The 23,365-nt window shown below is 49.3% G+C and overlaps 1 protein-coding gene across 1 annotated transcript in view; it reads left to right on the forward strand.

The window, feature by feature from the left end:
* srcin1a (SRC kinase signaling inhibitor 1a) overlaps positions 1-23,365 on the forward strand; it is a 46,333-nt gene that overhangs the window by 15,808 nt on the left and 7,160 nt on the right. Inside the window, exons 6-19 of the mRNA XM_062530949.1 lie at positions 846-1,138; positions 4,474-5,285; positions 5,675-5,766; positions 5,860-5,869; positions 7,589-7,716; positions 9,222-9,382; positions 12,246-12,421; positions 14,442-14,572; positions 15,534-15,681; positions 16,099-16,393; positions 16,737-17,049; positions 18,268-18,407; positions 18,588-18,737; positions 21,908-22,471. Coding sequence (XP_062386933.1) covers positions 846-1,138; positions 4,474-5,285; positions 5,675-5,766; positions 5,860-5,869; positions 7,589-7,716; positions 9,222-9,382; positions 12,246-12,421; positions 14,442-14,572; positions 15,534-15,681; positions 16,099-16,393; positions 16,737-17,049; positions 18,268-18,407; positions 18,588-18,737; positions 21,908-22,471 — 3,413 coding nt within the window. The remainder of the gene's footprint in view (positions 1-845; positions 1,139-4,473; positions 5,286-5,674; positions 5,767-5,859; positions 5,870-7,588; positions 7,717-9,221; positions 9,383-12,245; positions 12,422-14,441; positions 14,573-15,533; positions 15,682-16,098; positions 16,394-16,736; positions 17,050-18,267; positions 18,408-18,587; positions 18,738-21,907; positions 22,472-23,365) is intronic.

Below are 23,365 nucleotides of genomic sequence, written 5' to 3' on the forward strand. Positions count from 1 at the left end.
CTTCCCTTCTCTCTCTCCATCTCTCTCTCTCTCTCTCTGGGCGGCTGGTTCCCTACTGAGAGTGGCGTGCTGAGGTGCTAAGTTGATAAGCGCAGGTGCCAGACACCGTCCGGCCTGCTGGGGCTCCTCAGCTGTGTTAGTCCCCTGCCATCCACTGTAGGGGTGGAGGTGTGTGTGTGTGTGTGTGTGTGTGTGCGTGTGTGTGTGTGTGTGTGTGTGTGTGTGTGTGTGTGTGTGTGTGTGTGTGTGTGTGTGTGTTTTGTTGAGGTGATGAGCTCAGCAGTCTAGTACAGATGGAACGGCAACAGAGGTGCCAGTGCCTGTGAGGAATGGAGAGAGAAAAGCGAGAGAGGGAAGGAGAGAGAGAGAGAGGGAAGGAGAGAGAGAGAGAGAGGGAAGAAGAGAGAGAGAGGGAAGAAGAGAGAGAGAGGGAAGGAGAGAGAGAGGGAAGGAGAGAGAGAGGAGGTTAAAACACAAGCAGCCGTCCATCAGTGCTCCATTCTCTACACGTCTTCTCCTCATCGATCGTCGTGTCTCTATCCATCTCTCACGACGTGTATCCACCTTTCTTCCTTTTCTTTTCTTTTTCTTTCTGTCCATCTATCTTTTTAAGCTCTATCACTAGACACTCGATCACTATTCTTTAACTTCTTCCACAGTGTATTGCATGGCACATTTTTCACCCATTATTAACAAAAACAACACCATGTTTCTTTTTTAACCAGTTTCTCCTCTCTCTTTCTCTCTATCTCTCTCTCTCTCTCTCTCGGCCTATCTCTATCTCTCTATCTCTCTCTCTCTCTCTCTCTATCTCTCTCTCTCTCTCTCTCTCTCTCTCCCCCCAGGCGTGCTGTTCCTGCAGTTTGGCGACGAGACGCGGCGCGTGCACATCACCCACGAGCTGACCAGCATGGAGACGCTGCACGCGCTCATCGTGCACATGTTCCCGCAGAAGCTGACCGCCGGCATGCTCAAGTCGCCCAACACGGCCATCCTCATCAAGGACGAGGCGCGCAACGTCTTCTACGAGCTGGAGGACGTGCGCGACATCCAGGACCGCAGCATCATCAAGATCTTCCGCAAGGAGCCCATCTACGCCTCCTACCCAGCCTCGCACCTCGCCAACGGGGACCTACGGGTGAGTGTGTGTGTGTGTGTGTGTGGGGGGGGGGTGTGTGTGCCTCCTACCCAGCCTCACACCTCGCCAACGGGGACCTACGGGTGAGTGGGGGGGGGGGAATGGGGGTTTGGATGGAGGGCTTGGATGGAGAACTGGTCTTTAATGGAGGTGGAGTCTAAAGCCCAATTCACACCAAAGATTCCCGACGCGACGAGACCGAGTTGCAGTGGTGTGAATTAAATGCTGCACGTACTGTAGTTGCAAGCCGTCGCAGAGCATTCAACATGTTTAATCGCAGGTGCAAGGTTTTAGAACGTCGCGTCTCGGTCTCGTCTCATCTCGTCTTGTCGGGAATCTTTGGTCTGAACCCTACTTAAGAAGAACCGAGGTTCATATTTGGAGGACTGTTTGAAGATTTGGGGGGCAGATTTATATGGACGTTCCCATCCAGCCCAGAACCTCACCAACGGGGGTCTGCAGCTGAGGAGGAGGGGGATGGATGGTGGAGGGTGGCTTGAGATGGGGTCTGTAGTAAAATAACTGGATATATAAGATGGCTGATGAAGGTTGGAGGAGCAGTTTTGTAGGTTTTCAATATTGTATGGGATGGTTTAGTTGCAGCCTTTGTAAGATTCCTACACAGCCTCGTACTTTGCCAGTGGGACCCTGTGGGCGGGGAATAGAGAGTGGGGTCTGCTGTGGGGATGGTTTATGGATGGGGCTGTTTACAGGAGTGATGTTTATAGGTGGGGTTTGGTATATATTAGGAGGATGGATGAGGGCGGAGAAGGCAGGTTTATGTAGTGTGTGCAGGGTGAGTGGTTGCGATGGTTGTAGAAGTAGTGGGCCTTTGGGTGAGCTGAAAGATTAAGACTTGGTGAGTTGGTTATAGTTCTGGCGTGACCTCTATGCTTGAAGGAAAGACCTCTGCCCCCACCAGGCACAAAACAACTTTATGAGGCGAATGATAGATTGTGTTTGTGTTTGGAGGGAGTGGATGAGTGCACTGTTTGTGTGTGTGTGTGTGTGTGTGTGTGTGTGTGTGTGTGTGTGTGGCTGCCCACGGGCTCTCCGGCGCTCCTCGTCATTTATTGGCTCATTGGAGTCCCAGTCGAGGCATAAAGCTTCACACAATCAGCTGGTCATTTCCCTGCCTCCGCCTCGGGCGTCGGGAGCAGTGGCCTTAATTCCTCTCTGTTTATGACCAGTTAACCGTCCACAGCGCCAGGGTGATGATGACGGCACGCCTCCTTAGCGCCACTGAGGTCACTGTGACTCCTCAAAGACTGAGAGGTCACAGGTTTCATTCTCACCTTATTATCACCTGTGCTCTCATTCTCTCAGCCAAACTGGTGCCATCGCACATAATGGACTAAGAGAAAGATGCTCTTCTCTTGTTAGTAGGCTATGCATCCTGATACAGTATCACTAACTGTTGCTAACTAGATACATGTAGATAGATATATAGATAGATAGATAGATAGATAGATAGGCTAGATAGATAGATAGATAGATACTTCACTGATCCCCAAGGGGAAATTCAAGATATATTCTGCATATTCTTAAATGTATCCACATGTGAAATGTGTCATAGTGTCAGGCGGTAGTGCTGCTCAGAGCAATGGCCTATACACCACAGTATGTACCACATAGCTCACACAAACAGTGATCACAAAACTCTCATGAATTCTAAATGTGGGGTTCTGCAAGACGGATTGTGGCTGGAGGAGTTAGCGCCGGTTAGCGCAGGGCGTTAGCGCTCGGAGCCGTGGATCCATTTAATCTGCCCAGAAGGATGAGTGGAGGACAGTGCGGCTTAATAAGTGGATCAACAAACTCCGGGTTATGAGTTCAGCTCCCAGAGGCTTCGCACCGTGGCGTGCGGGTTCTGCGTCTCTCTGAACGGCGGGTTGTTTACCGCCGTCGCCCAGAGCTTCAAAGCGACAGCAAATACTATTCGTCCAGGAGTCCCGAGATTGTTTCGCTTTGAAACGCAATCGTGTTCAAGGCTCACTTTGTTGTTTGACTGTTTTCTCCTCTAACGCCGGGTTCTATTTCATTCTGAGGGGGAGAGGGCTCTTTCTTTTTCATGCACTCCTGAGTCTGTCCAATCGCTTCCTTGAAGTGGAGTTTTGCGCTAATGAGCCGCATTTTGCATGCTGATGCTTGTGTCTGTGTGTGTGTGTGTGTGTGTGTTTGATTATGTGTGAATAAGACTGTGTAAGTGTATACCTGTGTGTGTGTGTGTGTGTGTGTGTGTGTGTGTGTGTGTGTGTGTGTGTCCACAATTTTGCTGTGCATATCTTTGCATGTGTGTGTGTGTGTGTTATTGGCAGGAGTTGTGTATGCAATACATCTGCAATGCTTCAGTTATGCTTGTCAATCATGTTGACAGAGGAGATGAGGGGGAGAGGAGAGGTGGTTACTGATAACACCCCAAGGAAAAGACCAGAATGAAAGACTTCCCGAGACTGAAAGAGTAGGATTAGCAGAGGAAAGCTGATAAAAAGTCAGCAGCACAGACGTATTCACCACAAACTGAGGAGAGCCTTGCAAACTTTAAAAGCCCGCACTCTTTCAGGGTAAAAATCTATCTCTCTCCAAAAAACCCTTTAAGATGGGGGAGAAAAAAAGAGCAGACATGAAAAAGAAGTGATCTTGAAAGAGTATGAAGCGGCATTCTGAAGAGAGAGAGAGAGGAGGGGATCATGTCTTGGATGAGTACGGAGGAAGTGAATGAGTGGAGATATGCAGGGAGGGAGTAGAGTGAACATGTAAGCCTGTGTTCTGCTGGGGGTTTCAGTCAGACGGGAAGGGTGGGGCGGCGCACGGGATGGGGGGGTGGGGGATCTGTGGAGTTGAGTTACAGCGGGATGAAAAGAGAACGAGGGAAAGAGAGATATGGAGGGAGGAGAAAAGGGACGGGACAAGGCAGTGGAGGACAAAAGGACCAGAGTGTCAGTTTCTGTCATTCACTCGCAGAGAGTCCCTCTGTGCATTGCTCAGCAAAAAACCTGTCCTTTTGTCTTTCAGTTTCTCTCACTCATTCTCTCTCTTTATTACATATCTGTGAGTGCCTAACAGAGACCTTTGGGCTTCTTACAAACTTGTCAGAGTAGTAGTAAATTAGTAAATTACATGTTATTATGTTAGTGTTAGTGTTTGGATGTTTTGTGTTGTATGTGTGTATTTTTTTATATGTATGTATGTGTGATTTTTTCTTTTTTTGCGGTTTTGAAGAAAGAGCAGAGTATTTGTTTTGAAAGTCATTTGTCAGCAAAAGTAAGATGCACTTCTGACTGTGTTTCATAACTGTGTGTGTGTGTGTGTGTGTTCTCTGTTGTGTGTCACAGCGAGAGATGGTGTACACCTCCCGCGAGTCCTCGCCAACACGCCGCCTCAACACACTCCCGTCGTCCTCGTCGGCCTCCCCCCCCTCCAGCTCCCCGGCGCGCTCCCGCCTCTCCTACAGCGGCACCACGGGCCGGCCGCCCTCCTTCCCGCCGCACCCCCACGCCGGCGGGGGTCACCACGGCGGCCACCCCCACGGCGGCCACCACCACGGCCCCCAGTCGGCCAACGCCGCCCCGGTCGGCCTCTCCCACTCGCCCAGCGCCATCCTGGAGCGCCGCGACGTCAAGCCCGACGAGGAGGTGTCGGCCAAGAGCCTGGTGCTGCTGAAGAACGAGGGCCTGTACGCCGACCCCTACAGCCTGGTGCACGAGGGCCGCCTGAGCATCGCGTCCACCCAGTCGCTGGCCGCGCTGTCGGGGCCGCTGGACCCGCTGGGCCCCACCGGGCTGTACCGCCGCGGCTCCATGCGCTCGCTCAGCACCTACTCGGCGGCCGGCCTGCAGGGCGAGATGGACGACCCGCTGTACCGGCCCGGCGCGGGCATCTACACGGACACCTACGCCACGCTGGGCTTCCGGCTGCCGCCGTCCTCGCCGCAGAAGATGGCGTCGGACGTGCCGGCCATGAGGGATGTGTCACGCGACGTCTTCTCCAGCCCGCCCAGCCGCGCCTCGCCCGTCCGCCAGAGCTTCCGCAAGGACTCGTCCTCGTCCGTGTTCGTGGAGAGCCCCAAGTCCAGGCCCAGCTCCAGCTCCGAGCCCCTCAGCCTGCAGAGCGCCAACTCCCCACTGGCCGGCAACGAGGAGACACGGTGTGTGTGTGTGTGTGTGTGTGTGTGTGTGTGTGTGTGTGTGTGTGTGTGTGTGTGTGTGTGTGTGTGTGTGTGTGTGTGTGTGTGTGTGTGTGTGTGTGTGTGTGTGTGTGTGTGTGTGTGTGTGTTGTACTGTTTTGTGTTTTTGCATTTGTTAGAGAATGCATCTACCAGTACGTGTCTGTGTTTATGTGTCTAAGCCTTATGAGTGTCTGTATTTATGTGGTTAGAGCGAGCTGTCAGTTATCTGAGTATGAATACAAATGTGATTGTAAATTAAATGTGAGCAGCTCACAGTTTCTTTCAACACGTATTTCCAAATGTATTTTTTCTGTATGCTTGTATGCTGATTAGAATGAATATTTGTGTAAATGTGTGTGCTATTATAGGGATCGTATGGAGGCTATGGAGAAGCAGATTGCCAGTTTAACTGGTCTAGTGCAGAGCGTGTTGACCAGAGGCCCGGACAGCGACACAGCACGTAAGCTGACCACAAAAAAAAACACACACTGCTCTGTTTGCGTTCCAGTGTCACAGTTTTATTTCTTTATTACTACTCTGCTTCTGTCTACAGACTTCTTGCTGTACAGTATACTCTCTTGGTTACATAGTGTGCTGTAGCTGTTCTTACTATGTAAATATGCTTGCTATTATCTAGTTTGTCTAGTTTAATCTGGGTGAACTTCATGTACAGTAGTATGTGATCTACTGTATGTATAACAAATAGTCTAGTGCTCTTTCTAGTCTATGCAGTGTTGCTGAAGAGGGTTAGTCCAGTTCAGTTGAGTTCAGTTTTGAACTGGAGTCCAGGGCAATGCAATGTACTGTACTGTATACTGTGTCTGAGTGTACTGTTTTGTCCAGTGGCAGTAATCTGCCTGTAATGGTATAGTCTAGTGTCAGTACTCTGCCAGCAATAATATAGTGCAGTATCAATACTCTAACTGTAGCAGTTTAGTTCCATTCCTGTACCTGTGACAGTATAGTGGAGGATGTCTCCCTGCCCATGGAGCCGTGTTTCTTCTTACATTACAAATGTAATGTAGTGTAATGTAATATAGGCCAGTGTTACTGATCTGGCTGTAGTAGTATATACTCCAGTGTTAGTACTCTGGCTTTAGTAGTATAGTCCCGTGTTAGTACTAGTACAGTCCAGTGTACTCTGCTTTTAATAGCATATACTGTATAGTCCAGTGTTAGTACTGTGTCTGTAATAGTATAGTAGTCCAGTAATAGTACTCTGGCTATCATAGTATAGTCCAGTGTTAGCACTCTGGCTGTAGCAGTATATAGTCCAGTGTTTTTAGTACTCTGCCATTAGTAGTATAGTGCAGTATAAGTACTCTGGCTTTAGTACAGTAGTTTAGTCTCAGGGTGCGTTTCATGCAGCGTTTATACGTCCTCCCTCGCTCCTCGATGCCTCGATCCTCACTGATCTACATAAAGAATGATGGGGGGGAAACAATGGGATAGTCTATCCAGTGTTAGTTATAGATCAGTGGGAACGCCCCTCGAGGATCGAGCATCGAGGATCGAGGAGGCATGATGAGAGGCACCCTCAGTGTTAGTACTCTGGCTGTAGTAGTATAGTCCAGTATAAGTACTCCGGCTGTAGTATATAGTCCAGTGTTAGTACTATGGCTGTAGTAGTATAGTCCAGTGTTAGTTCTCTGGTTGTAGTATATAGTCCAGTGTTAGTTCTCTGGCTGTAGTATATAGTCCAGTGTTAGTATTATGGCTGTAGTAGTATAGTCCAGTGTTAGTACTCTGGCTGTAGTATATAGTCCAGTGTTAGTTCTCTGGCTGTAGTAGTATAGTCCAGTGTTAGTTCTCTGGTTGTAGTATATAGTCCAGTGTTAGTTCTCTGGCTGTAGTATATAGTCCAGTGTTAGTACTATGGCTGTAGTAGTATAGTCCAGTGTTAGTACCCTGGCTGTAGTATATAGTCCAGTGTTAGTTCTCTGGCTGTAGTAGTATAGTCCAGTGTTAGTACTCTGGCTGTAGTATATAGTCCAGTGTTAGTACTCTGGCTGTAGTAGTATAGTCCAGTGTTAGTACTATGGCTGTAGTATATAGTCCAGTGTTAGTACGCTGGCTGTAGTATATAGTCCAGTGTTAGTTCTCTGGCTGTAGTATATAGTCCAGTGTTAGTACTATGCTGTAGTAGTATAGTCCAGTGTTAGTACCCTGGCTGTAGTATATAGTCCAGTGTTAGTACTCTGGCTGTAGTAGTATAGTCCAGTGTTAGTACTCTGGCTGTAGTATATAGTCCAGTGTTAGTACTCTGGCTGTATGATCCTCAGGTGCGGCCTGCTGCGTCTCTGCATGATGGCGGGCTGCCCTCCGGACCAAGGGGTGGAGTTTTCACGGCCCTTCCCTTTCTCTTCCAGCGAGAAGACCGAATCAGCCAGCGACGGCTCGGCCACCGGAAGTGAGTCACACCTGTGTTCTCTGACCCCTGTGACCCCTGTGACCTCTGACCTTTCCACCACACTCTGCTGCTCCAGGCCAGGCCCCTGGAACCCAGTCACTGATTTCCCCTCCAGTAACAGTCACATGGGCTTTACTGAGGCATGCTGGGAACTGTGGTTCCTCTCTCCACCCACCACAGTAGAAGGCTAGCAAATAGAGGACTGGCATTTTTGTTGCACTCAGTCTCTTTTTGTCTTTCCCCTCCTTTTTGCCTTCTTCTCCCTCTCTCTAAGATAATCCCCCTATCCCCCCCTTTCCCTCGCCATGCTTTTGCTTGCACCGTTGTGTCCAGATTGTTGTCCAGTGGCCTGGCCTCCGAGGTAACGTTATGGTAGATTAGGACTGTATTAGTGATATGCATCTGGTGTGTTGAACTCCTCCTGGTCCTGAACTGGCCGTGCAGACTCCTCCTTCTCCCTCCTGTGGACCACAGAGACCCTTTCCCCTGCCTCGACTAAATCCTCTTTATTTTCCTTTTGATAATTCAGTTTTCTTCTCTTGTTATTATCCTACTTATTTATCTACTCCTGTATTGCAGCTCGCCGTCACAAGAGGAAAGGTAGCTCTCAAATCTCAGACACTGTCTGGACTAGTGTTTATTTTGTTGGGTGTGTGTGTGTGTGTGTGTGCCTCTGTGTGTATTTGTGTGTGTGAGTGTGTGTGTGTGTGTGTGTGTGTGCCTCTGTGTGTGCGTGTCTCTGCTGTGTGTGTGTGTGTCTCTGCGTGTAACCTTGACGGAGAGGCTTTGTGTCTTCCTGAAAGATGTCTTTACAATCCTCAGGATGACACAGTGTCTTCTCTCCTCTCCTCACTCTGGCTTGTGCGCTGGTCTTCTCTCACTCGCTGCTCTGTGTCAGTGGGACCAGGCTTCTGTTCTGTTCTGTTCTGTTCACTAGCAACGCACCCTCTTCCCTCACAGCAACCTGGACCCACTCTCCCTCACATGGCTGTGCATTAGACATGCTGCTCCACCCATCACTGTACACAAACTGCCTCTGGGTGCCTTTCTGCTATTATTGCGTGATCTACTATTATTATTATTGTTATTGTTATTATTATTATCATTATCATTGTTGTTGTTATTTATTATTATTATTATTATTATTATTATTTTGACAAATGCATGTCGCTGTAGACAGCTTAGTGAGGCTGAGCTTGGCCGTGTGGTCCCTGTGGTCCCTGTGGAGGATGTCTCCCTGCCCATGGAGCTGTGTTTCTCCTCCGCAGGGAATGCTCCATGAGGCTGACGTCTGTTGGGGTGTGCTGCCACAGTCGTGTGAAGAATTTGAACTGCTAATGTTTTTGTTTTTTTTGTCAGCATGACTGTTGTTTCTGTTTTCTCTGTGTGTGTGTGTGTGTGTGTGTGTGTAAGACTGAGAGAGAGAGAGAGAGAGAGAGAGAGAGAGTGGAGGAAAGTATGGCCACAGGGACCAATGACCCTTGACCCCTTTGTTTGATTGACAGATCAGACACCCTCAGCTCCGTTGGCGCTCATGCCGCCGCCTCCGTCTGGGGGCAGCCCTGCTAGCACGGTGTCCAAGCTACAGATGCAGCTGAACCTGCACGACCTGAAGCAGAACGCCACCGACCTGCGCAAACAGCTCAGCCACCTGCGCAAGATGCAGGTACCACAAATACGGACACACATAAGAAACCCAAACCCCAACCCCAAACCCCAACCCCAAACCCAAACCCAAACCCAAGTCAAACCTGTCATCAGCCACCTGCCTCATGCCTTTACTCATCAGTAACAGAACTGCAGGAACGGCACACTAATGCAATATACAGTTTAAGGGACACTTCACCGATTAGCATTAAGCTTGGTATCTTCAAAAAAACAGTCATCTTTTTGAATGGACGTGCATCATTCCCTCAGTTTGCCTTGAGATGGGAGAAATACGGATTTCAATGTTGGACTTCCTGCTTTCAGTGATGTAAAAATCATCATTTTACATCATTGAAAGCAGGAAGTCCTATTCATGGGTTTCATTGAAATCCATATTTCTCCCATCTCAAGGCAAACTGAGGGAATGATGCACGACCATTCAAAAACATGACTGGTTTTCTAAAGATACAAAGCTTAATGCTAATCGGTGAAGTGTCCCTTTAAGGGGACACCTCTTGTAACACCCATTCTAACAGCACACATAATAACAACTGCACTATCACTTGAGTAACCCATGGTAACACTGCAGGAACAACACACTAATGCAATATACAGTTAAGGGGACACCTCTTGTAACACCCATTCTAACAGCACTAACTATCACGGTATAACACTGACTGAATTACTGCCTCTTCACATGTCAAAACATGTACACCCTCAACAGTGTTAGTAGCACCACACCTTCTGAGACACCTGTGCACCTTTACTGTGTGGAAGCACCTGTAATGTTGTGCTGAAGCTGCTTATCGCCCATAACAACACTACACTTGGAAGGACACCTGTAGCAACAGCTGGAGTAGCATCTGTATAAACACCTTTGCATCTGTAACATTACAGTCCTGTTGCAATCTCTTCGGTAACATGTGCCAAAAGATCCGTAGAGAACACCACTGCACACCCCTAGCCTGACTGTGACCCAGCCACACAAAGGATGTGAACATCTGTTGTTGGTGCACACAGATTGGAAAACCTATAGCTGTACGAGTGCTGCCCACACACACTAAAATGCGTTACGAGCACGGCAACGCGGCGCCCCTCGAGCGCGCCTCTGCTGTGAGGGATGCCGGAGTCTGTTGGGGGCGGCGTGTCCATTTGGCTCCGGAGCCAATTCCAGCCTGCAGACAGACTGTTAGAGCCCTGCTGCCTCTCCCATAAAACCAGCCATCTTTTCCCTCAACAGTGACAGCGCTACTGTAGATGGCTTATTGCACTGCACCGCAATCTGGTCGCTAGCTGAAGTAACAGATTTTAGTCTCCCACTTAGACACCCTCTTTAGTTACATCCCAAATGTGCACATCCGACAGCGTGGATCATAACTTTGAAGAACGATGGCGGAGCATCCATACTCTAAATTGAAAGCCAAAGCAAAATGGCTGTAGCAATAAATAGCTGAAATATCAAGAGGCATTATGAAACAAAGCGCAGAAATAATATTAAACATTCATAGGACAAGAGGGCACAGAAGCAGGAGCTGGAGGCTGTGTTGGCCTTGAAACAGCTCCTTGTTTTCCAACTGATCCATTCATGCAGTTACTGCGACGCTAAAAATAGCTCAGTGAAATGGATTTTAAACGGTTTGATAAACAGTTATCGAGTGACATTTATGAAAAGAGACTTACAGGCCCTCGGGTGATATTATCAGCTCGGAAAGCCCAGTGTGAGGCTACAGGTGGACGTTTTGTGTTTGAAGTTGACAACATGGAGGTGTTTGCCTTATCGGAGGCCTCTGATGGGATGTCTCAGCGGGTGGCAAACCAAACTGCATCAGAAATAAGTGCACACACTACTGCTGTAGCAAGCACACTGTGTATACACATTCATGATAGACAGAGAGAGAGTTAGTGTGTGTGTGTGTGTGTGTGTGTGTGTGTGTGTGTGTGTGTGTGTGTGTGTGTGTGTGTGTGTGTAGGAGGAACAGTGCAATAAAGCTGATAGTTTGACCTGTCTGTGGGAGCAGGCTGCTCTCTGACCTTACTAAGCTAAGATGGCCAGAGGCATGAATAATGCACAGAGGTCTGAAATAATGCTGCATCATGGGAAACAACACACACACATAAAGAGATAGAGAGAGGGAGAGGGAGAGAGAGAGAGAGAGAGAGAGAGAGATAGAGAGAGGGAGAGAGAGAGGGAGAGAGAGAATGTAGTCTGCAAACACAAATATACCCCTTTTGGTTGGATTGATCACCAAGAGGTCATAACACCACGGAAAACTGACACCTACAGCAAATCTCTCATGTTGTGAAACTGACATTCAAGGGCAAGGGAGGACTTGAACATCCCTCTCTGTTGTTATCTGTCTTTTTTTGTTTCATCTTTTGACATTTTTCTGATCCTCTTCCCATCTCCTCTCTCGTACACGGAAGCTTTCAGAATGATGGGTCAGTCCATCAACTCATCACAGCACTGTAAATGTCAAGCGCAAAACAAACACGTGTAGTCAAGGACAGGCCAGTGCAGTCACACACACACACGCGCGCACACACACACACACACACACACACACACACACACACACACACACACACACACACACACACACACACACACACACACACACACACACATTATATATGCTACACATTAGCCACAAATCAAGAGACAAGACAGTTATGAAGCCCTTACATTTTACACACTTGCACAAACAAACAAACACACACCAACTAATGAGTTTAGCTCAAGCACAGGTCATCACAGATCACATGTGTGGGTGTGCGCGTTAGGGGTGAAGGTGGGGTTGGTGTGTGTAAGTGTGTGTATTACCTCTCAAACCCTTTGTCTTCTCCATGTGTGTGTGTGTGTGTGTGTGTGTGTGTGTCTCCAGCTGCAGAACCAGGACTCGATGCGCACCCTGATGAAGCGCACAGAGGGTGAGATCACCATGCGCGTGTGTGACGCGCTGCGCAAGCAGGAGGACCCCCTCCAGAGACAGCGCCTCCTAGTGGAGGAGGAGAGGCTCAAGTACCTCAACGAGGAGGAGCTCATCATCCAGCAGCTCCAGTCAGTAGACCACCCCCCCCCAAACCCCCCCTCGTGCACCTCCCACACCACACAACACCCTGCTGTTGGCCCACACCAAAGATCATTAAGGGCGGAGCAAGATACTTCCTGGAACCCGAATCGCAAGAGGGAGGGGGGAGCAAGGGGGGGAGCTGTTCCATTGAAGTCTATGGGCATGACACACCCCTTTATGCAGAGGAAGTGATCCCCGTTTTGCGCCCATAGACATGAACTACGACGAAGTATCTTGCTCCGCCTTAAGGATCTTTGCCCACACACACACCCACATATTACGCTCAATCCACACTCAAGAGGGTGTTAGATGCAACCCAGTCAGACGGTGTTAATAAGGTTATGTCAAGGAGTGGCTAATGCGAGTGCCTGGTATTCAGGTGCGTCTGAATATGAATGGAGTAGGCAAGGTCAGGCAGAAGAAGGTTTGTTGCCGCGTTAAACATTCAGTAATCATTCCTTTATAACCGTATTCGGTACACACAACCTAATCCTGTTTAATTCTCCCCGACGCTGTATGTAAGAACTCATCTGTAATGTGATTGTCGTGGGCAGGTCTTCACGGCCCCGCGCAACCTTCTTTAACCTGGCTTACTCTCGCCCGCCCCATCAAAGCACTCCGCTTTTTCAGTCGGCTTCTCTGGGCTCAAAGGGTGTTGTTTGGTTGCTGATAGATTGCATCACAACTTGGATTTTTTGTTCCGTGCCACATCTTTGAAGTGTGAGGGCAAGGCAAAGATGCGGTCTACAAACCATACACATAAAAGCGTTCGCTGTTATCGTCTGCCGTGATTCTACTTTCATGAACTTTTCTGTTTGCAACTTCCAGCGCACCTCTTAGTGAAGTGTGAACGTGAACCAAAATGTCCTGTCCTGTACATAACAAATGGGCAATATATGACACTTCACTGCCATGGCACAGGCCCTCTGACTATTGGATCTTTGGCCCTCTAGGTACAGTGCTTAACCCAGATCCCACCAACTCACAATTTTGGATATTTTGATATTGGTTGCCGTTAATTACAGGTTTTGGCCTCTAAAACCTGACATACAAACCTGACATTGCACCAAGCTACGGCTGTGTAATTACGACACCCATCGTCATGTAAGCCGGGCTAATTAGTAAATCCTACGATTGTGCCAATTACTGCTCATTACTAAGTGTAACTAACATCCATTTGATTTGATTGAATGAATTATTCATACGGTGAATGTAGGCCTGTTTGGTATGCTATGCATGCTGATTCTCGAGGTGCGCGCGCTCAGATTGACTTGTGATTAGAGCCCAGTGCTTTGACAGTTCCTCCCCGTCGCTAGCACATCACATCTGCGGCTAAGGCTGCTCTGCTGTGGAGCACAGAGTTGGCGAGGCAGTGCGCGCTTTACACTGTCAGTCCCGTCACACACACACATGGATGCCGTGTCAAGACGGCTGGCTGTTTTTTACTGCTGTGAGATGCGTTGAGACTGAGAGCGACTGTGACACTTTAATAAATATAGTTTTACTTTTTTTGTTGATGTTTGTGTATCCAGCAAAGCTACTACTGGGGGTATCCACTTGTAACTAATTAAATAAACATTTCTCCGACATTACATTAAGCTTTCATCTGTGCCCCTGCTAGAAGGCTGGATTCACTGCGATGTTTTTTTAAAAGCCCATTTTCACATTATAATTTCATAATGCACTGCAGCAAGGCTGTATTGATATTCTCTATTAGAGGCCCAGTGATTTGTGTGCTCGGCCTGCCTGGGGAGATTTAGTGGCAGCGGTGCATATCACTATTAGCCCCTCTCAGCCGTATGGCTATGGATTTACACTCTCTTAACATGTGTTGTTGACTGTTCAGGTCCTGGACAAGGGGGATATAAATTTGTCATATGTATGATAGATGGCCATAGCTCTTAGTCCATAGTGGAAGCATGGCGGGAGCTGAGCACCTGAGGATCTCCGATGGTAACGGTCCTCTCTGTCTGTCTGTCCGTCCGTCTGTGTGTGTTTCCTTCTTAGTGACCTGGAGAAGTCCGTGGACGAGATCCAGAAGGACTCGAGCACCAACCACAAGCAGGTGCCCATGCAGGAGCTGGAGGAGAAGGCCGCCGTGCTGCGCAGGCTGGGGGAGACCCTGACGGAGCTCAAGAGTAAGGGGCGCACACACACACACACACACACACACACACACTACACATACGCACATACACTACTCTACACACACACTACACATGCGCACACACACACACACACACACACTACACACACACACACACACACACACACACACACACACACACACACACACACACACACACACACACACACACACACGCACATACAACACACACTCATGACAGCTTGAAGCAATGCATCCAAACACACATTTGTGAAGCATTCAGGGAGAAAAACATTCAGGCAGAAGAGACAAGACCGTGACCATATACATTATTGATATACTGTAGATAATAGCAGCTGTTTCTCTTGGCCATTCACTTCAAAGAAAGTAGACACACCACTTAGAGCTTTGCTTTGTGTTGCACACGTGTGTGTGCTTCAACTGCTCACTAAGCAATAATAGAAACCTTTTACAGTACATATCACACACCCAAAACCACTTCCTGCATTCACAGAGCATGTGTGTGCACACTTATTCACACCACTTACTCACACACACACACACACACACACACACACACATACAAAAACACACACACACACACACACACACACACACACACACACTTATGGGTCTGAGAGACTGCAGTCACAAAGATAGCACCTATTCTAGAGTGTTTTTTAAAAGATCTCACCCCTCAAGTTTTAATTTAAGGTGTTTTACACCTGCTGAGCTACCTTTGATTATGGTTGTTGAGGTGTATCTGTGTGCACGTATGTGTGTGTGTGCGGGGTGTGTGTGTGTGTGTGTGTTAGTGTAAGAAGGGTTTTCATGTGCATATGACTCTCTGGATGTAATAAACTGTGTTTGAATAGTAATTGTGTGTGTGTGGATGTGTGCGTGCGTGTGTGCGTGTGTGTGTGCATGTGTGCGTGTGTGTGCGTGTGTGTGCGTGTGTGTGTGCGTGTGTGTGTGTGTGTGTGTGTGTGCAGACCAGTTCCCAGGTCTGCAGAGTAAGATGCGGGTGGTGCTGCGGGTGGAGGTGGAGGCGGTCAAGTTCCTGAAGGAGGAGCCCCACAGACTGGACGCTCTGCTCAAACGCTGCAGGACCATCACAGACACACTCACAGCACTGCGCAGGTACACACACACACACACACACACACACACACAAATACACACACACACACACACACACACACACGCATACCCTTTCCAAACAAGTTAATGGACACCTTAATTGCGAGCCACTGATAGGGAATTAAAAACACTGTTCATGCCTCCTGGGAAATGAACTTGCTTGTCTGATTGCAGTAATATTGTCACGCTACACTACACACACACACACACACACACACACACACACACACACACACACACACATACGCAGACACAGACAGAGACACAGACACAGACACACACACAGACGCAGACACAGACACAGAGACACACACACACACACGCACACAGAGACACACACACACACACACACACACACACACACACACACACACACACACACACACACACACTGACGTGTGTGTTCTCTCCGCCCAGGCAAGCCACGGAGGGTGTGTGGAAGAGCCAGGAGGACGGCATGGCGGAGGACTACAGGAAGAGCGTAGACTTTGACCTCGCCACCAGCCCTCCGCTGAGCATCAGCGACAACCTGTCCAACTGGAGCCCCCACACCAGCTCCCCCCATGGCCACGCCCACTCCCACGCCCACTCCCACGCCCACAACCACGGGCACGGCAGCCACCCGTCCCCCGGCCAGAAGGAGAGGGACCCCCTGAAGGAGCACGGGGGCCGCCAGGGGCCCGACAAGAGCCTCTCCATGGAGGTCCGACTGGTGAGGAGACCTTCCCATACCATCCTGTGTGTGTGTTGTTTGTGTGTGTGTGTGTGTGTAGGGGTCAGGTTATTAATATGTGTATGTGTATGTGTGTGTGTGTGTGTGTGCTGGAGGGGTAGACATACCGTATGTGTTCATTAGAGTGTGTGAATTCATAAGAGGTGTATGTGTATGGCTGCGGGGAAGCTAGGCATGTACTGTATGTGTGTGTGTGTGTGTGTGTGTGTGTGTGAGAGAGTGTGTGTGTGTGTGTGTGTGTGTGTGTGTGTGTTTGTTAGTATGTCTGCGTGTGTGCCCTGTGTACCCTGTTCCGTGTGTGTGACCCCGTGTGTGTGTCCAGGCGGCGGAGCGCGACTGGGAGGAGAAGCGCGCCAGCCTGACGCAGTACAGCGCGCAGGACATCAACCGGCTGCTGGAGGAGACGCAGGCCGAGCTCATGAAGGCCATCCCCGACCTGGACTTCGCCGCCAAGCAGATGAAGCCCCAGCAGTCCCTCAGCCAGACCAGACCAGACCAGAGCAGCCAGAACAGCCAGCCGGCCAACGCCGCCACCGGCGCCGGCATCACCAACGCCACGCCCGAGCACCGGCCCCCCAAACCCCAGCACTCCTCACACAAGATCTCCAGAGAGGGAGGCTCCAGGCGTGGCTCAGGTGAGGTCTCCAGGACACTCGGGAATACCATCATACCAGTGGCGTAGCGTAGTTGCGCAAGGCCCCGGTGCAAGTCTGGCGCTGTTTACATTTGCTAGCATGTGCAGCAGCCTATGATCAGAGATGACGTAAAAATGTTATGACTGGACAAGCAGATTTCCCAGCAGGCCATGTTACAACATCTTGTGAGTTGACGATAAAATAATCAATAATGGTATTAGTTATATTGATTAATTTGAAATGTCATTAGTAAAATCAAAATCATATGAAAAGTAGGAGAAAATACAAGAATTGGGGAATGGATAGGTGCCACCATGAGACCATGTTGTAGGAGATAGTGAAGCACTTAAATAGCAATCAGTTTGTCTTAAATGGTATATAAGAAGAGACGGCGTCATTGACGACAACAGTTGACTTTATGTCGCATAGCTGGGAGGCGCTGGGCAAATTCCGAACTGCAAAGGGCCCTGCGAAGCTCAGAGGGCCCCGATGCGTTGCACCGGCTGCACCGTCGCACGCTACGCCCCTGCATCATACAGTATATGGAAAATGTGGAATATCACATAACAGGAACGTCAAATCTGTTATCAGATTTGTTCTACCCCAGGTGAAAATATTTCAGATTTGACCTCATATCTGAGGTCTTGTTTCAGGAAGTATCCACCTACAGTAATACCAGTGTTCAGTTTCTGCAGAGCCTCTTGTCCAACTGTTTGAAAGGGCCTGCAAAAACAAAGTTACACAAAGGTCTGGAACAGCCAGTGCAGAAGTTTGTTGACATTTCATCACCGTCAGTTCTGAAATCCGTTTTGTTTCTGTTTTGTTATCTTTTCAACAAAGTATCTACCACACACAGCAGTATTCAAGCCCTGTGAGAATAGAGAGTCTCCATAATGCCCAGTTACTGGAATCACTGGCAGTTAAAGTTGCTTACAAAAAAAGAAGACAACAACTTGGAACAGCCAGCTGAGTCTCCGGCACTTGGTTGCGCTAGTTTTTTTTATGGAAGGTGTTGACATCTCAGCACAAGCTGTTCTGCTAAGAGTTTGAGGCGAGCACACACTCAAATGTTCGGGTCATGAACAAACTCCAGCAAGGAAAACCATAGGTGCACGTTGATGTCCTGGACATGTACTGTACAGTACGCCAATGTGACTCACTCGTTCTCTCTTTCTTTCTTTATCCCTCGCTCCGTTTGTTTCTCTCTTTGGCCCTCAGATGAACTGACGGTTGCGAGGTATCGCATGGAGAAGCACTCCAAGTCCCCGCCTCCACCTCCTCCCAGACGCAGTTTCCCATCATCCCCTGGGCCCACCAGCCGCAGCGGAGAGCCCATAACGTCTGAAAAGAGCCTCAAGGTCTGTAAGACAAAAACACACACACACACACACACACACACAACAAACATACCATTGCTTTTTTCTCTGAATCTTTTGATATGGTTATCATGATGTTACCATGTATGTGTGTGTGTGTGTGTGTGTGTGTGTGTGTGTGTGTGTGTGTGTGTGTGCGCGTGTGTGTGTGTGTGTGTGTAGAAGTGTGAGTCTGAGGACTGCGACATGCCTAAGCCCATGGTGAAGCTGAGGAAGAGCCTGTCTGAAGTGCCCCGTCCGGCCTCCACACCCCCCACCACGGGGGCCCAGAGGGAAGGGGCCGACGACGAGAGGAACCACGCCGACATGGAGGTACGCCAGCCATGTTTGTGTTTGAGTGAGAGAGAGAGAGAGAGAGAGAGAGAGAACGAGAGAGAGAGAACGAGAGAGAGAGAGAGAGAGACTCGAGTGTATTGAGCAATATATTGCCGCATGTGGGTGGTATTAACAGGTACGACTATTTCCATGACAGCTGTCACACACTCACACTGAGTCTACAGTATAGTCTATAACATGGCATGATACTACAGTTAACAGCATAATGGACAAAGCACATACAGTATGATGCTGCTGCTGCTGCATTGAGGTACAGTATACAGTAGGCATAATCAGAGTGATGAAGATGAGACCCGATCAAGCATCAGGATTATCACAGCCATCACTAACTTTTACACACAGCGCACCGCTCTGCTGCTGAGAGCATCTTGATTGGCTGGAACAGCTTGGGCTGCTCTGATTGGCTCCCTGCGGGGCGAGCTCTAACCGAAGCGCGGCCGTGACACCGGTGCCAACTGTGGACCACCGAGTCCTGCTGTGGGCCATCTGGTCAACCGGGGCTCCGGGCTCCGCCAGTGACGAGACCCGCACTGGCCACAGACAAGAGAGAGAGAGACAGACAGAGAGAGAGAGAGAGTGAGAGAGAAATAGAGCGATAGAGCGATAAAGATGGGTAGAGCTAAGTGCTTTGACGTTGCTAGTGTAGAGGTGCTGACCTACAGTACCACTGAGCTGCAGTGAAACACAAATGTGTGATGTGAAGAGTCAGAAGCTCTCAGGAGCAAATAAATCTGTTTACAGATCGGTGATTGTCTTTAGATTTGTGTCCAGATCTGAGCGGGTCTTTAGCGTTATTTATTTACTTGCTCATTTAACAGGGACAGTGCTAATGTATCAACAGACAAGGTACTGTAAAAGCCATACAGCTTGCAACATCTCACATCCAAACCTCTTTGGCATTTGTGGATGCTGTTGGATGTTTACCGTGCGATCATTAAAGTCGTGGATTGATTAGGCTTTTAGCAGGGCCAACAAGACATTAGCATTTCATGGACAGCATACACATTCTTGAGTCGGCTCCAGCTGTTGATTTATAGCAGTGGGCGACCGAAACAACACCTGTCTCCCTCTCTAAACGTGTCCACCACAGAATAGTCGCACTCCTTTGTCTGCAGCATCACGAGAATCTTCACCACTTCACGCTTTAATTCCACCCTCATGCAGATTGGTTTATATTGTTTCAATCACACTACTTACTTATACTATCGATTCCCACCCGCGGTTTGCTAGAGTTGTCTCCAGACTTGTATAACATTAGCCTGTGCTTTGACCTCTCCCGAGGAATGTGATTTTTGGAGGAGCCATGTGTGTGTGTGTGTGAATGACAGAGCCCTGGCTGGCAGGGAGGAGTGTGGGCTCTCGTGATTTGGGTGAGACAGTAGACGACGAGCAGCAGTCGGGCGCTGGCCGATCTGTGCTCACAGACAGAGGGGCACTGCAGGCCTCGTTAGGCCCACCAGACTACAGTGGCTCGCTTCACTGGGTGCCCGCCCGGGTGGTCCGCGAGAAGATGCCATCTGTGGCCCCTGCTGCCCGACGCTCTCTGTGGCTTTGGCTGGTGCGCCAGTCTGACCCCTGGGCCGAGAGTCAACCAGAACGTAATGAGCTTCCTGCTCAGCAACACACACACACACACACACTAGCTCACTCACACACACACACACACACACACACACACACACACCACTGCACACCAGGGCCCTTTTGGTGGTCCCTGGTCTCCCCATGTGGGCTCAGCATTGGCCACTTGCCTGTTTCACAGCTGAGTGCTCAGGTCACCTCCCTGGCGCCCAGTCTGAATGGCTTCGTTTATGAAGCGGATCAGCCCGCTGTGACCAGCTGAGTTCAAACAGGTGCTGACTGTGGACTGGAATCACATGGCCAGGGATTACATGGCACTATTAAGATGAAGTCAGATGTAACCTCCCCCTGCCCCCCCTCCACACACACACACACACACACACACACACACATACCATTTGAAAACAAGACTTCTCTTGAAGCACAAAGACCAGTTCATTCCTGAGCTAATAGCACTTAGCATACTGCGTGAAATCATTTATTATGACCACCGTGCGTGCAAAGTGGCGGTCACGTACTGTAGGTGTAGTCAGAGTATTTTGTTTATTATTGTTCAGTGAATTTCTGTCAGCGATTCTCGAGACACTGAAAGACGAATCATGGTGGGCATGAAGCTGCACAAGAATGACTCGGACGCATGGTTTTTCAATGCCCAACCGCCGGGTACCAGGCCCCCCAGTAGGAGGGTATAGGCCAGACACAGTTGTCAGTGAATATCTCGAGAACTGTAGGGCCTAGGATGACTGAATTATTTCTGTACTGTATGTCGGTCTCCAGGGGCCATGTCGTCACATCCCATATCCTCTCATTTGAGGTTAAAACGGAAAAGGCAAAAACAAAAACAAAGACACACTATGCAGTATATGCACACACTCATTTGCATACATAAAAGAAGGGGGTGGAGACAAATTGTGCAGGACTGGGTGGCAGTCATATTTGGTACCGCTTTGCGGTACATCTAGTTCAGAGGATAGCTGGCATGCTTTTCAGATAACCCTGACTACTCTCACAGCTATGTACTGCTATAAAGCCCGTTATCTTCCTCCCTGCAGTAGACTGCAGCACTAATTGTTCAGGAACACACTGGCTGTCATGAACATGAGTGTGTTCATTTCCAAGCACACTCAGGCTCCTCTGATATAATCTCAACAGCTCAGTCACATATTATTAGATGTGATAAGCTATTCTTGAATAAGAATCTTCCACCCAGCCATACGGAATAATGACAGACTGAGGTCTACAAATAATTTGTTCATCAACATAATATATTATATTTGGCAAAACGCTGCCGCAGGGCAGATGAAATTGTTTCATTTGAAGGAGATCTTCCGAGGAATCCAGCCCGTAGATATGCACTACAAGTAATTGCAAATGGCACATTAAATCATTATCGCCCTGCTGCTGCTGCTTTGCTTAGGCAATGAGAAGCGCATATTTACTCAGATCAAAAGAAATGAGCGCGCTGTTTAAGATGCCGAGTTGATTCTGTTAGGGCCACGGTAAGTGTTTGCGTTCATCTGTGCTGTGTGTGATATTCATGTTGGGCGTCTCCCCGCTGTGCTCAGGTGCCCCGCATCGTGCTGACCGAGTGTCAGTCCGGCGCCCCGCCCAACGGGGCCCACCACCAAGCGGCCCCGCCGTACACCGTGACGGTAAGTACCGGTAGCCGGTTCAAGCGAGGCGGCCCCCACCGGCACAGTGTGACCGGCGCCGAGACGCTGTCGTGGAGACAGCTCCTGATAACGGACGGCAGAGAGCCCCAGAGGAAGCCCGGAGCGGAGGGCTCCGCCGGGTCAGCAGCGCCCGCTCCCAAGAGCCTGCCGGAGGGGCAGCAGGGCCAGCCCGCGAGGGCGAGGGCCCCAGGGGACGACATCCGCAGCAGGACCTACCGCCGGCTGGACAGCCTGGAGGAGACCATCAGGGAGCTGGAGAACTCCTTAATGGAGATCGGGGCTCACCCCAGCTCCGAGCCCCTGTCCCCCGTCACGCCTCCAGCCGAGGGCGCTCCCTCCGACAGCGCAGCAGCAGCACAGCAGCCCGACCAGACGCCCACGGAGTCGGCAGGGTCAGGGGGGACCAAGAGGCCTCCGGTCCCGCCCAAGCCCTCCATCAGACCTCCCTACGTCCAGGTTGAGCTCCCCGCCAGACCTCCTCTCCTCCTCCTTTCCTCTCCTCTGCTGCCCGCTGCGCCACTCGCTGGACCTGCTCCTCTTGAATTCAGTCCAGGCAGACTATAATCTCAGCATAGAATTGTAATTGTTCTTGGCAGAGAGCTCCACAGTGGAGGCTCAGATGGAGAGGGTAGATAAAGCCCATTCATGGCCATGTGTTTATGATTTAAAGACTTCCTCGGATCAGCCATAAAAAGGACTCGGCTTCAAAGGCTGAGCTGGACGTTAGTTGCTTTCCTGAGTGGACTGAATTCAGATTGATAGTCAAATGATTTTAGGTTACATAAACTGGTGGCTAAATTTACATTTATAAGAGTATATATTTTATGCACATGAAATTCAGATTGAGCATTGCAGCAGTCCAACCACTGTGCAAACTCAAGTATATAAAAAAAAAATGAAAAGCAAGCACAACTTTTACTTCTGTTGGTTTGTACTACTGAAGAACCACCAGTTTGAAACCTTCTCAAATCCTCTCAAATCGGCTGTCAGGGTTTCTAATATGGTCTTCCTCTCTGCTTCCTCTCGCTCTGTCAGGGGAGATGGCTCTGTCGACTTCACAAGCTCTCCTTTAATTGATCTGTCTCTTGCATTTTGCCGTTTTGTCTTTGTAAACAAGTGGTAGTGCTGACTCTGACAGTAAACTGTCTCTTCTCTGGCTATTTAACTTCTGGCGCACTCTTTATCTTGCGCTCGCTCTGACAAGCTTTGTGATGTTTCCGCTGCCAACAGTATTGGTTTGAACATCGTAACGCACGCCACACTGTGCAGATCTGCTGACTGTGACATTAGTTTTAGCATCAGTAATTGGAAAATGGGCCTATGTGTTTATAGACCTTTCAGTGGCTTGAA

The sequence above is a fragment of the Sardina pilchardus genome, chromosome 3 (genome assembly GCF_963854185.1).
Source record: "Sardina pilchardus chromosome 3, fSarPil1.1, whole genome shotgun sequence".
NCBI classification, from domain to species: Eukaryota; Metazoa; Chordata; class Actinopteri; order Clupeiformes; family Clupeidae; genus Sardina; species Sardina pilchardus.